The sequence below is a fragment of the Panonychus citri genome, unplaced genomic scaffold (genome assembly GCF_014898815.1).
Source record: "Panonychus citri isolate SS breed McGregor unplaced genomic scaffold, ASM1489881v1 Contig00049, whole genome shotgun sequence".
Taxonomy (NCBI): domain Eukaryota; kingdom Metazoa; phylum Arthropoda; class Arachnida; order Trombidiformes; family Tetranychidae; genus Panonychus; species Panonychus citri.
In genome coordinates, this window is record NW_026515454.1 from 1,493,884 (window position 1) to 1,506,870 (window position 12,987).

Sequence of the window (12,987 nt, forward strand, 5' to 3'; positions counted from 1 at the left end):
TTTTTTTCTTCCAATTTACAATCACAATTAACTTATTTTTATAATTGTTTAGGTGCACTCTTTGTGTTTACATAATCAAATCAATTCGGTTTACATGCAAATTCAATTGTCATTAGTTTATCACGTTAATCGTCTCGATCAATCGAGTAAGTTGATCTTCGATTTGACAAGTTAATCATTTCACTTTGAATTAAGTAGATTAGTTTAATCGCTCGTTTTGATTTTTGGTAATTTTTTTTCTTTAGAAATTGTTGAGTATGTGAACAATTTAAGATCTACTGAATTTAAGTTAACAGATTGTGTTCTTTGATTGTTTGGAAGTATGAAAGAAAATGAGACAAATTATTTGATTTAGTTAATTGCTGTTATTAAGATTTAGATTTAAATTGTGATTTTGAATGGGAGAGGGAAAATAATCACGACAGGAAATTAACAACAATAATTGATACAAATTGAATTATGATTTAAAATGCAAAGGCAGAGGTGAATTTGAAAGCTGACAATCAGCTATAATTAGTAAATCATGTTGATGTTTTTAATTTCATCGTTATATATACTAAATATATATCAATTCATTGGTGGTGATTTTGATGAGTTAATGTTTTTTTTTTGGTGGTTGATTGATGTTGGAGTTGTGATCGATTGTGACTATTAAGTAAGCAAATTAAAGTGAGAGAGAAGAGAGAGAAATTTAAGTAAATAGAAAAAGAATTGGAATGAAAGTTAAAGTCACAAAAATCAAATAGAAAATAATTGTGATAATATATAGTTAATAAACTATATAATTTAGATTGGGGTGAATTGGGTGTAGATAACTAATTAGGTACACAATTTGGACAACTAAATGATCTCGTCGATTGATTAAAACTATTCTGGGTTACAGATCGAGATATGGATCCACCGTTAGCTTGTTGCGCGCGGGTAACCAGAATCTTGGCAATCTCACGGAATAATTTCTCAACATTTTCGGCCTCAAGTGCTGATGTTTCCATGAATATATCGAAATTGTTGTTGTGTGCAAATTGTTCAGCAATGTGTAAAGGGACTTCACGGTCTTTATCACATTTATTACCAACCAGCGCTTTCAGGACGTTACGACCGTTACCTGGGACAGAATAAGATAAATTCAACATTTTTAATCACTCATTTAGATAATAAGAAAATCAAGTAACCATAATAATAATTTAAAGAAAACGAGAAAAGATCAATCGTCTTCTTGTAACTATTTTTAGTTAACAATTTAAAAAAACTACTGAGCGACAAAATTAATAATAATGAGAGAATAACTAATTAAGGTATTGTCTTTTCTAACGATTAACATGATCATTTAAATTATTGTATATTATTACTACAATATTGTATTTTAAGAATCACTTTTCATATATTGATAAGTTAATGTGATCTGATTAGTTAATTAGTTTTGGAGAGACGAATATCAAATGAATAGAAAAGTAAATACTTGTAAGTTTCTCAATTGTCAATATGATGGAAGTAAAAACTGATCGTTGATGTCAATATTATGTTAATTGTTATAAACTCTCAAGGTTATTTTTATGACTTTCTCTCTAATGATTAGTATATTTTTGTTGTTTAAGGTGAATTCAATTAGTTGATCAATGAATTAGTTATTTTGAAAGGACACAAGGGAGAGAGAGAGAGACTACAAATTTGGTTATGATGGGAGGAGAAAATTTTAAAAACTAATTGAAAATTCATTGATAAATTTCACTTGACCAACAATTGTTTTTTTTTTCAATTGTTGGACTTTTTTGTTTACCTGCAATCGCTGCACCAGCATATTGATCAATATCTCGGCACCATTGGGGTAGTGAATCAAATGAGCATTGGGAGAAAACATCATAAACCAAGATTAAACAATGAGCACTTCGGTAATAACTTTGAGTTATCGATCGAAACCGTTCCTGACCAGCGGTGTCCCAGATTTGAAGTTTAACTTTGACATCTTGAAGAAAGAAAATGAATGAATGAGATTAAATGATAAACGAAGAGAAAAGAATAAAAGAAAATGATTGAAATGATGATGATGAAAAAGATAAAGGCCAGTAAAATGAGAGAGATAGAGAAGAGGTGATGGTGATGATGAGATTGCGTTTGTTATTATTTTTGTTGTAAAATAATAGAAGATGAAAAAAAAGAGATTGTATCCAGATTATTTGGTTGTGTGAATGTGAAAAGTACTGTAAATCAAGTCAACCAGTCAAACAATTTAGCAACAATATCAGAATGAGCATTGCCAGCACCGGGTACGAGAATGGGCGATAATGAATGATTTGATTGGGTTTGTGAGTGTGTGTGTGAGAGAGAGAGAGATCAGAAAAATGTTGACTAGTTTTGTTGAAGAAATTAGTTCAAAGTTGAACGAGCGAAGGACGAAAATTGTAGATATTGGTGATGGTAATTGTGAGGGAGTTAAGTGTGAATGGAATCAGGTTCGTTGAACTACTTAAAGGAGAAAGCGAGTACAATTAATAAGATGATGAATACAAAATCGACGACCAGTTATCACTTTTGCCGTAAATGATTGTATATTAATTTCTAATTTGTCACTCCTCTTTAGAGTCTTTTATCTTTTATCGTTCAATTTAGAGATGATGGCGATTAAGATTATCAAATAACTGAGGAAATATCTAACGGTATTCAGGTAACATCGAGAAGTTGTATTTGTAATATAATCATTATCTTTGACTAGGAGAGGCTCATGTTTGTTTGTCCGTTTAATTTTGTGCTCAGTCAAGGTCATAATCCAAACGTAAAAAAGCAATTGATAACTTTGGCCTGGTCCATTGATCGTGTTGATATGGTTGACTGAGACTTTTTTTCAACACCAATATAACAAACTAAGAGTGATGATGCGCTTTTTTTCTGGTCAGTAGTTAATCAAGAGAGAGAGAGAGAGAGAGAATAAGAAGAAGATGCAAAAAGAAATAAAAATAAGGTGGACAGATGATAGAAGATGAAGACAAAGGTAATCACTTTACGTGGTTCCCGGATAGTCAATGGAAAGGTCATTTTCTTTGAGCAATAATAAAACCTTAATGATAATCATCATCATCATCTCCTTTGTTTTCTTCTGTTTTTTTTTCTTACCATTGACCATCAATGATTTAATCATGAAATCAACTCCAATGGTTGCACCCTGTACACCAGGAAATAAACCCTAAGAGAAAAAATAGTGAAAATTTAGAAATGAAATTATAATTAGATTAGAGAAAGAGGAAAATAATCAAAGATAAATAGAGAATTGTATTTATATTCCTACCCAAATCACCTCGATAATGTTCATCTTAATTAGATTGTAACCCTGACACTAATCGGTTCAGTTGATTGTAACAGTTTAACTTTCCAATCATCAAGAATAGGTTAAAATAAGTTCGTCAGGGTAGATTTACGATGGACATTATTTTTTTTTTGCGATTCTACTTCTTGGAATTGGAGGAAAATTTTGATACTTTCAAAGGAGAACAATTTTCTCAAAAAAGTAAATAAATAAAACCTCAATTTTTGTCATGTTAATCTGAATTATTCTCAACAATTAGGAAGATTTAAAGGTGATAAATACCTGAGCAAATCGACGAACGAGACATGTTTTACCAACACCAGCATTTCCAATTAGAACAATTTTAAATAGATACTTGTAATCTTCCATAAACACTAATATTCGGTACCAAAGTATACAAGTATTAAAATAATTAGAGCTTTAGATATAACTATGTAGAGAAAAAAAAATAAGATAAGATGAGAAAGTGAAAAGAAAAAATGATAATAGAAGATGATTAATTACTATGAGAATAACCAATACAAACAAGGTAAAGATAATTATGATGAGTCAAGAAAATGAAAGAATGAGAGAGAAAGCAAATGAAAAGAATAGAAAAAAACAAATTGAAAACAAAGATGAAGTCACCATCTCATATGGCATATGAAAGAAACACTTACTTGAAGACCAATTGAAGACATAAAAAGATGAATCACAATTAGTGTTTAATTACAATTAGATGGAAAAGTAATAAAGATTATAAAAAAAAACACCAAACCAAAGCAACTTTTAAACACGAGAATGAAATTAAACAAGTGGTTGAAATCAACAATAAAGATGAAATAATTTTATTGAGAGAAACTCAATTGAGTCAATTGAATTGACCTTTACGGTTTTCATACAACTGAGCAGCCTCAAAGTGCTGCCCTCGAGCGATCATATGTTCAACCGTCACAAATCAATTTATAAGTTTCATCATACAAAAGGTTAGATTTACTAATAATATCAATTTAGATTAGGAGAATTTATAAAATAAGATTTACAAATTATAACAGATTGTTGGTAAAAATATTAGATAAAAGAAAAGAAAATAATAGAAAAAATTTTTAAGAATCTTTTTTGCAAGAGAATCGAATTTTGTTAAATTCGAAAAGATGGAGCCACAGTCGAGGAGAAAATTGAATTGAATTAATTTCCAATGGAGTCCATTGAATGGAGACTTTGTTTTGTTTGGATTACGTTTGATTCTTTCTTAATTGTTGCTTGATTAATTATGCCTTCGCCGATTAAATCTTCCGATGATTTGTTGGAAGCCAATGGAACATGTAAAGAGGATAAAGAGTTGATCAATCGAAAATTGTATCAATTGGTAGAGACTGTCAACATTGATATGGATTATCAAGTATTCTGGTTAGTACAAATTCAGAGAATTCATTTACCGCCATTTTTTTTTTTTGCTTTCGTTTTTCTTTTTTCTATTTGTATTTGATCTTTCATCTAATTGCTTATTCTCTTTTCTTTTTATTAGTATCGTTGTTGATCTATTAAGAGCTGGAATTTGTCCAGAAGCATTATTTGTATTCTTTTCCAATATATACCCTTATACTCGGACTGGTTTAAAGCTTGCAGCTCGAAAGAAATCAAGAAGAAGTTTACCATCGCAAAATTAAACATTCGCTGATTTAAGATTAATTTATTATCTTCCTGTTTTTTCTGTTGTTATACTCATTTCTTATTAGAGAATTGGTGTTGCTTGTTGACTTGCTCGAGTTGGTATCAAGCAATATCTTGATGGGATTAACAGGATAAGTGGCCATTACTTGTGAACATGTTACCCATAAAAACCTAAACAGTTATACGTTTAATTTTAACAAACAAAAAAATGCTCATAGTGACCTGCTTAATATACTCTTTAATCATCCAACATTTAAATTTCTCAACAATTATAATCGCAAGAAAGATGCAATGAAATTCATCAACATGAATCAAAGAGACAATGTTCATCAATAGAAAAATCCATTTTTCTCACTACAATCATTCCAATGGAAACCTATTACAATTAAGCTAATAAATAATTTTGCTTTTACATCTTAATTTTACATCTAATGTTAGAAAAAAAAATCAAATTTCCAAGCAATTGATAAAATCTAAATCGTTTCCAATGGAAATGAATCATTTCAAATGATAGAAAATCGATGGACCGTATATTAAGTGCCCGAAAATATTCTAATCAAAATGACCTAATAAGTTGTCGATCGCGACCATACCAAAGTCGTGAGAACTCAAAATGATAAAATTCCGGTCGAGGAAAATGACCTTCGAATCAATCCTAATCCAATTCGAAATCGAATCAAATTAGTTCTTCTCAAACTGTTATAAGAATACGACCCCTAATAATTTTTCTCTTTAAAAAAATTTCTGGTTTAACAAATTTTCTTGTTTGTTGTTAATTAATTTAATTTACTTATTGTTTTCTACATTTTTTTTTATAAAAATCTAATCAACTGATTGTGATGTCCATCTATGTGGATTAGATTAACATATTGTCTTCTTTGAATCTGTTTCGTTTTGTTCTTTTAAAGGTAAAAATGGTTGACCATGTGTTTGGTTTTCTCTTGCTTTTTATTCAAGCATGATTTTCATTTTCTTCTTTGTTATTTTGTATTGATATGTTTCTTTTTTTATTTCTTCCACAGTAGCTGGTATTTGGAGAATGGAAATTAAATCTACTGATGTTAGTTCAGATGTTTCTAAGGTAACTAATGTAAAAAGCGGTAGTAGTGGTAAAAAAACTCGAGAAAGTAAAAAGCGGAATAAAAGAAAACATCGTCGAGGTAAGAAGAAGATTAAATTGGAAAAGAAAATTGCTGCTTTTACTGTTGTTAAAAAAAAGAAGGTGTTAAATTATCTTGATTCCTGGTCAACACGTGAAGAAACCGGAGAGTGGAAATTCAATAAAGCAATAAACATTTGGTTGGTTAAAAATTGGTCTAATGAAGGTTTCATGGATGACGATCAATTCAATATTTTCTTAGAGTATGTTGGTAGTTTTGGATCGGATTGTGCTGCTCGTCGACAATTAGTAACCCGTGCAGAGAAATTATTACAAGAATCAAGTCCAGAAGACACAACATACAAACGATGTCGATCCTTGATTCAGATCTTAACCTAAATGATTGTTGTGATAATACCTGGACTTCCGGAGATGTTTTCATCAATTTCTTTGTTATCATTTGTATGGGACTACTTTTACTTTTCAATTCCATGTTGAATGTTTATAAACGATATGCCATGAGAAATGTTTCCTTCGAACTTTGACCAGCCCCAATACCTCTAATTATTTAATTCTTGCTGATCGATCTCAATGCTAATCTAAAATGACCATAACACCTAATCATCAATTTCCTTCTTCCATTTGTAATTCGTTTTCGCGACTAATTCAAAAACCAAGTGTAATTGCATCGCCTTGACAATCGTGTAAATTTGTTTACATGACAACAAATCAATCTAATCTTCAACTATTGATTTAAATTGAAAAATTACGAATAATTAAAAACAAACTTCAAGTTTTGGTTAAAAACAGTTAATTCAACTCCTTTAGATCAAAGTAAATTTTTTTTCATTCATCATGTAAAGTTAATTAAGACACCATATCAAGGCTAAAGAAAAATGAAAAAAAGCAAAAATCAACGTTAATACAATAAACAACCAGATAATGAGACAATTTTTTTTCAACGATCCTTAATCTAAATTTTCTGTTGTCATTACAATTACGACAGCGTCGTCACGACAATGGACACTTCGTAAGAATAGCTGATTTACACAGCAACCTCATTATCTGCTTGTTTACTGTATTTGCTTCTTGTATGCTTTCCAGTGGCGACTTTGTTTAGTTTTGCTTAACCTTAATTCTCAATTGTGTCTAATTAATTATGCCTTCGCCGATAAAATCTTCCGATGATTTATTGGATGCCAATATAACATTTAAAGAGGATAAAGAGTTAATCTATCGAAAATTGTATCAATTGGTAGAGACTGTCAACATTGATATGGATTATCAAGTATTCTGGTAAGTACAAATTCAGAGAATTCATTTACCGCCATTTTTTTTTGCTTTCATTTTTCTTTTTTCTATTTGTATTTGATCTTTCATCTAATTGCTTATTCTCTTTTCTTTTTATTAGTATCGTTGTTGATCTATTAAGAGCTGGAATTTGTCCAGAAGCATTATTTGTATTCTTTAATAAGATATACCCTTATACTCGGACTGGTTTGAAGCTTGCAGCTCGAAAGAAATCATTGTTGCGATAATACCTGGACTTGTGGAAATGTTTATAATGCTAATCTAAAATTTTCTTCTTACATATCAATTTGTTTCTTTTAATTGTTATTCGTTTTCGCGACTAATTCAAAAACCAAGTGTGATTGCATCGCTTTGACAATCTTGTAAATTTGTTTACCTGATAACAAATCAATCTAATCTTCAACTATTGATTTAAATTGAAAAGTTACAAATAATTAAAAACAAACTACAATTTTTGGTTAAAAATAGTTGATTCAACTCCTTTAAATCAATGTATTCTTTTTCATTCATCATCCAAGTTAATTAAGACACCAAATCAAGGCTAGAGATTAAAAGAATACAAATATCATTGATTTCGATGATTTGAAATTATGATTAACTAGTCGGTTAATTGTTTCTCTAGTGGAAACTTTTAAATAATGATTATTTTTGTTTTTAGAATCTCGGATTAACCCTAGAGTAGAAATCTTAACTTTTCGATTTAGGATTTAAATGATTTAATTACAATCGACCGTTAATTTAAAAGTCGTTTCCTTCCTTGGACAATTGGATGATCATACTAATAATTATTGATGTAATTTGTTTATTAGTTGAAGTGTTTCATCCTTATTTAATAGGGAATGAAACTCCATAGAACTGGTATCACAATGGTAATAAATTCAAGCAAGATAATGATACAAATTAGGATTATCCTTATCTCTTTCCAAGTAATCTCTTTCTATCAAACTTTCAATCCTTTTTTTTAAATCAAGAGGCTATAGAGAGAGAGAGAGAGAGAGAGAGAGAGAGAGAGAGAGAGAGAGAGAGAGAGAGAGAGAGAGATCAAGTAAAATGTTAGATTAATAACTTGGGATGAATTTAGTGGTTAGAAAATGTTAATTACCTTAACAGGGAATCTCAACTGATCGTAAAGTTCAGTGATTAGATTATTATGAGCCAGAGATTTTCTTGTTTTCATGATTCGCACCACAGCGGCATCGATTTGATATTGTCTATCTTGGAAAACTCTTTCTTGAGTGTTAGTTTGTTCCTCTTGCTAATTTTTTTCCAATGAAAATAATAAAAAATATTAGTTCACAAATCATAATGAGGAAAAGAAAACTCACCGTTTCTTTTAATTGGATTTGGTTTATTCTTATTCTAATCAAATTGTGTTTAAATTCTCCGTTGTAAATAAATTTATCTCCATCTTCAACATCTCGACCTGTGGGCAGTTTCTTGAGTACTCGAGCTTTACCACAAGCAAGAGATTGAAGGGTTCTCCTTAATTCACCATCTTCTATTGTTGTTAATTGTTTAATCTCTTCCAAAGACAATTTATCTTTAGTATTGAACAAAAGAAGTACTAACGCTTGGAATAAGGAAACATTTAATTCTTTCAGCGCCTACGAAGAGAAGTAAAAAAAGAGAAGAGAAAAATTTTCATGATTAGAATAATAAATGAATCGAGATAAAATGATTCATTGAGTCAGATATTAATATAATTACCGAGGGAAATTGAGCTTTCAATACACAATGACCAAGATTGGGTTGCCATTGTAATTTACGTCCACTGTGTTTACCTAAATAAAATTTTTTAAACATCTCTTGATACTGAACCATCTCGGAGGGCATGTGAACCTCCATCACCGCGTATGTGGGCCAATAGCCCATTGTGAGAATATTAACCGTCATATCGATACCACTGAGACTTCGAGACTTGGAATTTGAACGATATTGTTTAAAGGCAAGATTAAGTTCTCTTGAAAGTTCCATATCTTTGAACATTCCTTCCAATTTACTGGTAAAACCGGCACCACATTCTTGCTTCAATTTGGATAACATTGACTTCTCTGCATCAACTGATGCCGATTTACCGACCAAAAGTCTTTTTGCTAAATCTTTTTTGTAAAAAGCTTCGAAAACATCTTTACCATGGATAAATCTGAATAGAACCATAATCTTGTCCAAAAGTCTTTCCAATTCTTCCTCTGTTGATTCCTTGTTACCCGCTCGTAGTTTAGAGTCGACAAATTTAGCAATCAACTCGGCTGGTTTATTGGGCCTTTGGTTGATAAAATGTTCAAAGGCTTCTTTCAGTGAGTTGATAAATTTATCATTCTTGTTAAAACAATTGTTAACAATTAGATCCATTTGATCCTTGAAATCGAGTAATTCTTGAACCATTGTTCTATCTTTTTCTGGATTGGTGACGATAACTTTACCTCGTTTCTTAATGTATTGATTAAAATGTATACACAATTCGTGTAGACCCTCTTTCACTCTTGAAAGAAGATTATACTTGAGAGATAAATCGTCCAGTCTATTCTCATCTAATAACTGGTCTAAACCTTTCTGAAGTATACTGGATAAATGTTCACTTATTAATTGTTTCTCAACACAGGTGATTAGTAATTTCCTAGTAGAATGATCCAAATAATGTAAAAGTCTTTCTGTTTCTTCGTTAACTCTTTTATCAACATGGGCCAGGTAAGCGGAAACTTCTAATTCTTGCATCAGTCGTTGTCCCTCTTCGGCATAAAGCTCTTCAGTTGCTTTTAAAAATTTACCTTCAAATATCTCTTGATATATTTGAAGATCACACAACATTCTGAGTAAACTTTTCAATAATGATCGGTCAACTGTTTCTCCTTGTCTTTCCTGGTGAATTAGATGAAGTAAACCCTCAACAGTTCTGCTTTGAACCTGGTAATTACTGATTATATTTACTCGGAACATTTCTAAACCCATATCCCTGTGAGAAAAAAAAAGAAAAGAAAATTATTATTCAATCAATTAAACCGAAAGGTGTGCAAGAAAAGACATATGATGAAGGTTGTGTTATATAAATTCAAAAGGGAATCCAATACACACACACACACAATCTCCTCTAAATTAGATTTGAGGTTTGGCAGAGAAGAGAAATTTCTTGTGATCATTTGTAATTAGTCGTTGAATGTATTTGAATGAAAATAGAGAAGAAAACAATTTACCAAATGGATGTGATGGCCGCATTTTGGAGGATATACGTTCTATCAAGGAAGAGAAAAATACTTCTTATCATGATCTGTATAACAAAGAGAAAAGAGAAGAACATTTCAATAACAACCGGTAAATTTCATTTAAGAATAAAAATGGAAAATGAATTTTCCTCTTCTTTGTAATAACAAAGGTTAATACCATTTGTCGACAATGATCCTGCCAACAGTTATCCATTGTTTTAAGGAAAGTCAATGAGTCCATATTACAATCGATAAATTGGCCGATATTCTGTTTAACATGTTCTTCACAAAGATCCTCCAGGTTAGAATATAATTTTGAGGCCATTTTATGAGAGCAAATGTTTTCAACCGCTTTATACAATTCTTCTAAAGGCATAGCGATGGCTTTGGAGGTTTGAATGGCGATTACAGCAAGTCTAAGTTTAGACCAAGTGTCATCCAAATAATTTTCAGGTAACAGAGGTTTGGAAAAATTTTTTATAACCAATTTACGAGCCGATCCAGGCTTTGATCTAGGTTCTAATTGATGATCCATGATTAAAGATGGACTCGTATTCTCTATTGAACAATTAAACAATTTTGATAATTAGTAAAAACAATTTAAAGTCTTTACTAATAAAAGTAACATTTAGTTAGCTTTTTGTTGTCTTGGCTGATTCAACAGCTGCTCCCATGCATGTGCATGGCTCCTTCAGTGGGAGTCGACTCAGAGGTCTCTACGAGCAAGCCGGCTTAAGTCGGCTTAATCACGATCTTGCTTCTAATCATTTCAAAATGTTTCTTAATTGTCTTTAATTTTTTGTCATTGTCGATCTCCCATCCATTGGACGGCACAAAATCCTGACAGTCGATCAGATGAAATTCATCCATCACAACTTCACAGTTATGTTCAAGTTTACTGGCCCATTTTCTGACGAAGGTTATGTCACCCATTAAGTTATTAAGATAAAATCTTTTTTCCTGTCTTATTATTCTGATTGCTTTTGCCGTAAAAATTTTACCAAGTATATTGTGTTTTCTTTTGTTTAAATAGATCTTGTGTTCGATGTCTTCTAATTTTTTCCTTATGATTCTCTTCATTTGGTTATCACTCTTTTTAACTTTGATTAGTTTAGTTGGTTGGTCGTGATGGCATCTTTCATTGTCTTTTATTATCGTTTTTGAGAATTGTTTAGCTATATTAAGATTAAGGATATTCATCTTGAAGGGTATACTCAGTAAGTCGGTTGACCCATTTTTTGACAGGATCGTAATAGCTAAACGTTCCAAATCAAATCTGCAGTTAATCAGTGGTGATTGATAATGTATGTGCTCATCCGCGAGTCCGAATTTCCTCATGCAAAGTGTATCTTCCTTAAAAGTTATTTTAATTTCAATACGTTTACATGTATCAGCGTTTCTTTCTTCCTCTCTGTAAACGTGTCCAGATAGACCAAATCCAAAACTGATCACAGGAAAAATATCTTCACTGACGTTCATTTTCCATAGTTGCATGATGATGTTTGTTAAATAATTAATTAGAGGATTTGGAAGGTCCTGAAGATGATCAATTTGCGAATCTCTGTATTGTCGACGATTATCAAGTATATGGTTAGTGATTCTGCGACCAAGGAGAATGAATTTGTCAATGAGGTATCGCCATAATTTATTATGTAACCATGGACCTAATCCAATTTGATCAGCATGTGGTGTGATGTGTGAGTTACACATGACTCTAATTTGGCCCAAACTCATTCTTAGAATTAAGCGGGTTTGAATTTCGTTAAGTTTGCAGGAAGAGACAATTTTGTTCATCCAGATTTTCATATTCTCGGTTCTGTCGATTCGATATCCTATGATTTTGTGTTGTAGGTTAAGATTTTGTCTTTCAAGATTTAGAAAGGTCGTTTTTCTTCTATTTAGTTCTAGGTCGATGTGACCTAATTTATTTTCTATCTCTTCTATTGTTTTTTCTGTTTCCATTGTAAGCGCATAGAGATCATCAGCATATCCAAGAACCATTTGTACTCCAGAATTCCTGTTCAACCATCTTAATGAATTATCTATACCAAGGATGAAAAGAAGTGGTCCTAAACTGAAACCTTGAAGACCCTCGGGATCAGCTTCAACAGTCAATTGTCCCTTTACCAAGCTTCTAATTTTCCGATCATGTATAAATTCCATTATCATAGTCCTGGTGCCAAGATCTAAACCTTCTAGGCGAAGTACAATTTCACGTCTGGAGATTTTATCAAAGGCCTTTGACATATCCAGACCAATGAGTTGATGATAATCATCTTGGTATTCATAAAGTTTAATAAGAAATGATATACGTTGTTTGCCCATATACGCAAATTGATAATCCTCATCAATGAGACCAAATTCTTTAATCCATTTCATGAGTCTGATGGAAAGAATTTTATCAACCAATTTGCCCATGAATCCTT

The 12,987-nt window shown here is 31.3% G+C and overlaps 2 protein-coding genes and 1 long non-coding RNA gene across 3 annotated transcripts; 1 reads left to right on the top strand and 2 right to left on the bottom strand.

The window, feature by feature from the left end:
- Nucleotides 1–342: 342 nt before the first annotated feature.
- On the bottom strand, nt 343–4,310 carry LOC128385444 (ras-related protein Rab-30-like). Its single transcript, XM_053344315.1, has 5 exons — nt 3,958–4,310; nt 3,581–3,728; nt 3,109–3,178; nt 1,778–1,963; nt 343–1,105 (listed from the first exon to the last, which is right to left on the bottom strand). Exons 2-5 carry the CDS (start codon nt 3,665–3,667, stop codon nt 816–818), a joined length of 633 nt encoding a protein of 210 aa, XP_053200290.1. The 5' UTR covers nt 3,668–3,728; nt 3,958–4,310; the 3' UTR covers nt 343–815.
- Nucleotides 4,311–4,943: 633 nt separating this feature from the next.
- Nucleotides 4,944–7,826, top strand: LOC128385448 (uncharacterized). The gene is made up of 3 exons (XR_008324723.1): nt 4,944–5,859; nt 5,974–7,346; nt 7,462–7,826. It is a non-coding gene; the product is annotated as an uncharacterized LOC128385448 (long non-coding RNA).
- A 320-nt stretch (nt 7,827–8,146) lies between these two features.
- On the bottom strand, nt 8,147–11,180 carry LOC128385422 (cullin-4B-like). The gene is made up of 6 exons (XM_053344283.1): nt 10,740–11,180; nt 10,553–10,626; nt 9,069–10,314; nt 8,687–8,965; nt 8,464–8,616; nt 8,147–8,335 (listed from the first exon to the last, which is right to left on the bottom strand). Exons 1-6 carry the CDS (start codon nt 11,094–11,096, stop codon nt 8,240–8,242), a joined length of 2,205 nt encoding a protein of 734 aa, XP_053200258.1. The 5' UTR covers nt 11,097–11,180; the 3' UTR covers nt 8,147–8,239.
- Nucleotides 11,181–12,987: the final 1,807 nt, after the last annotated feature.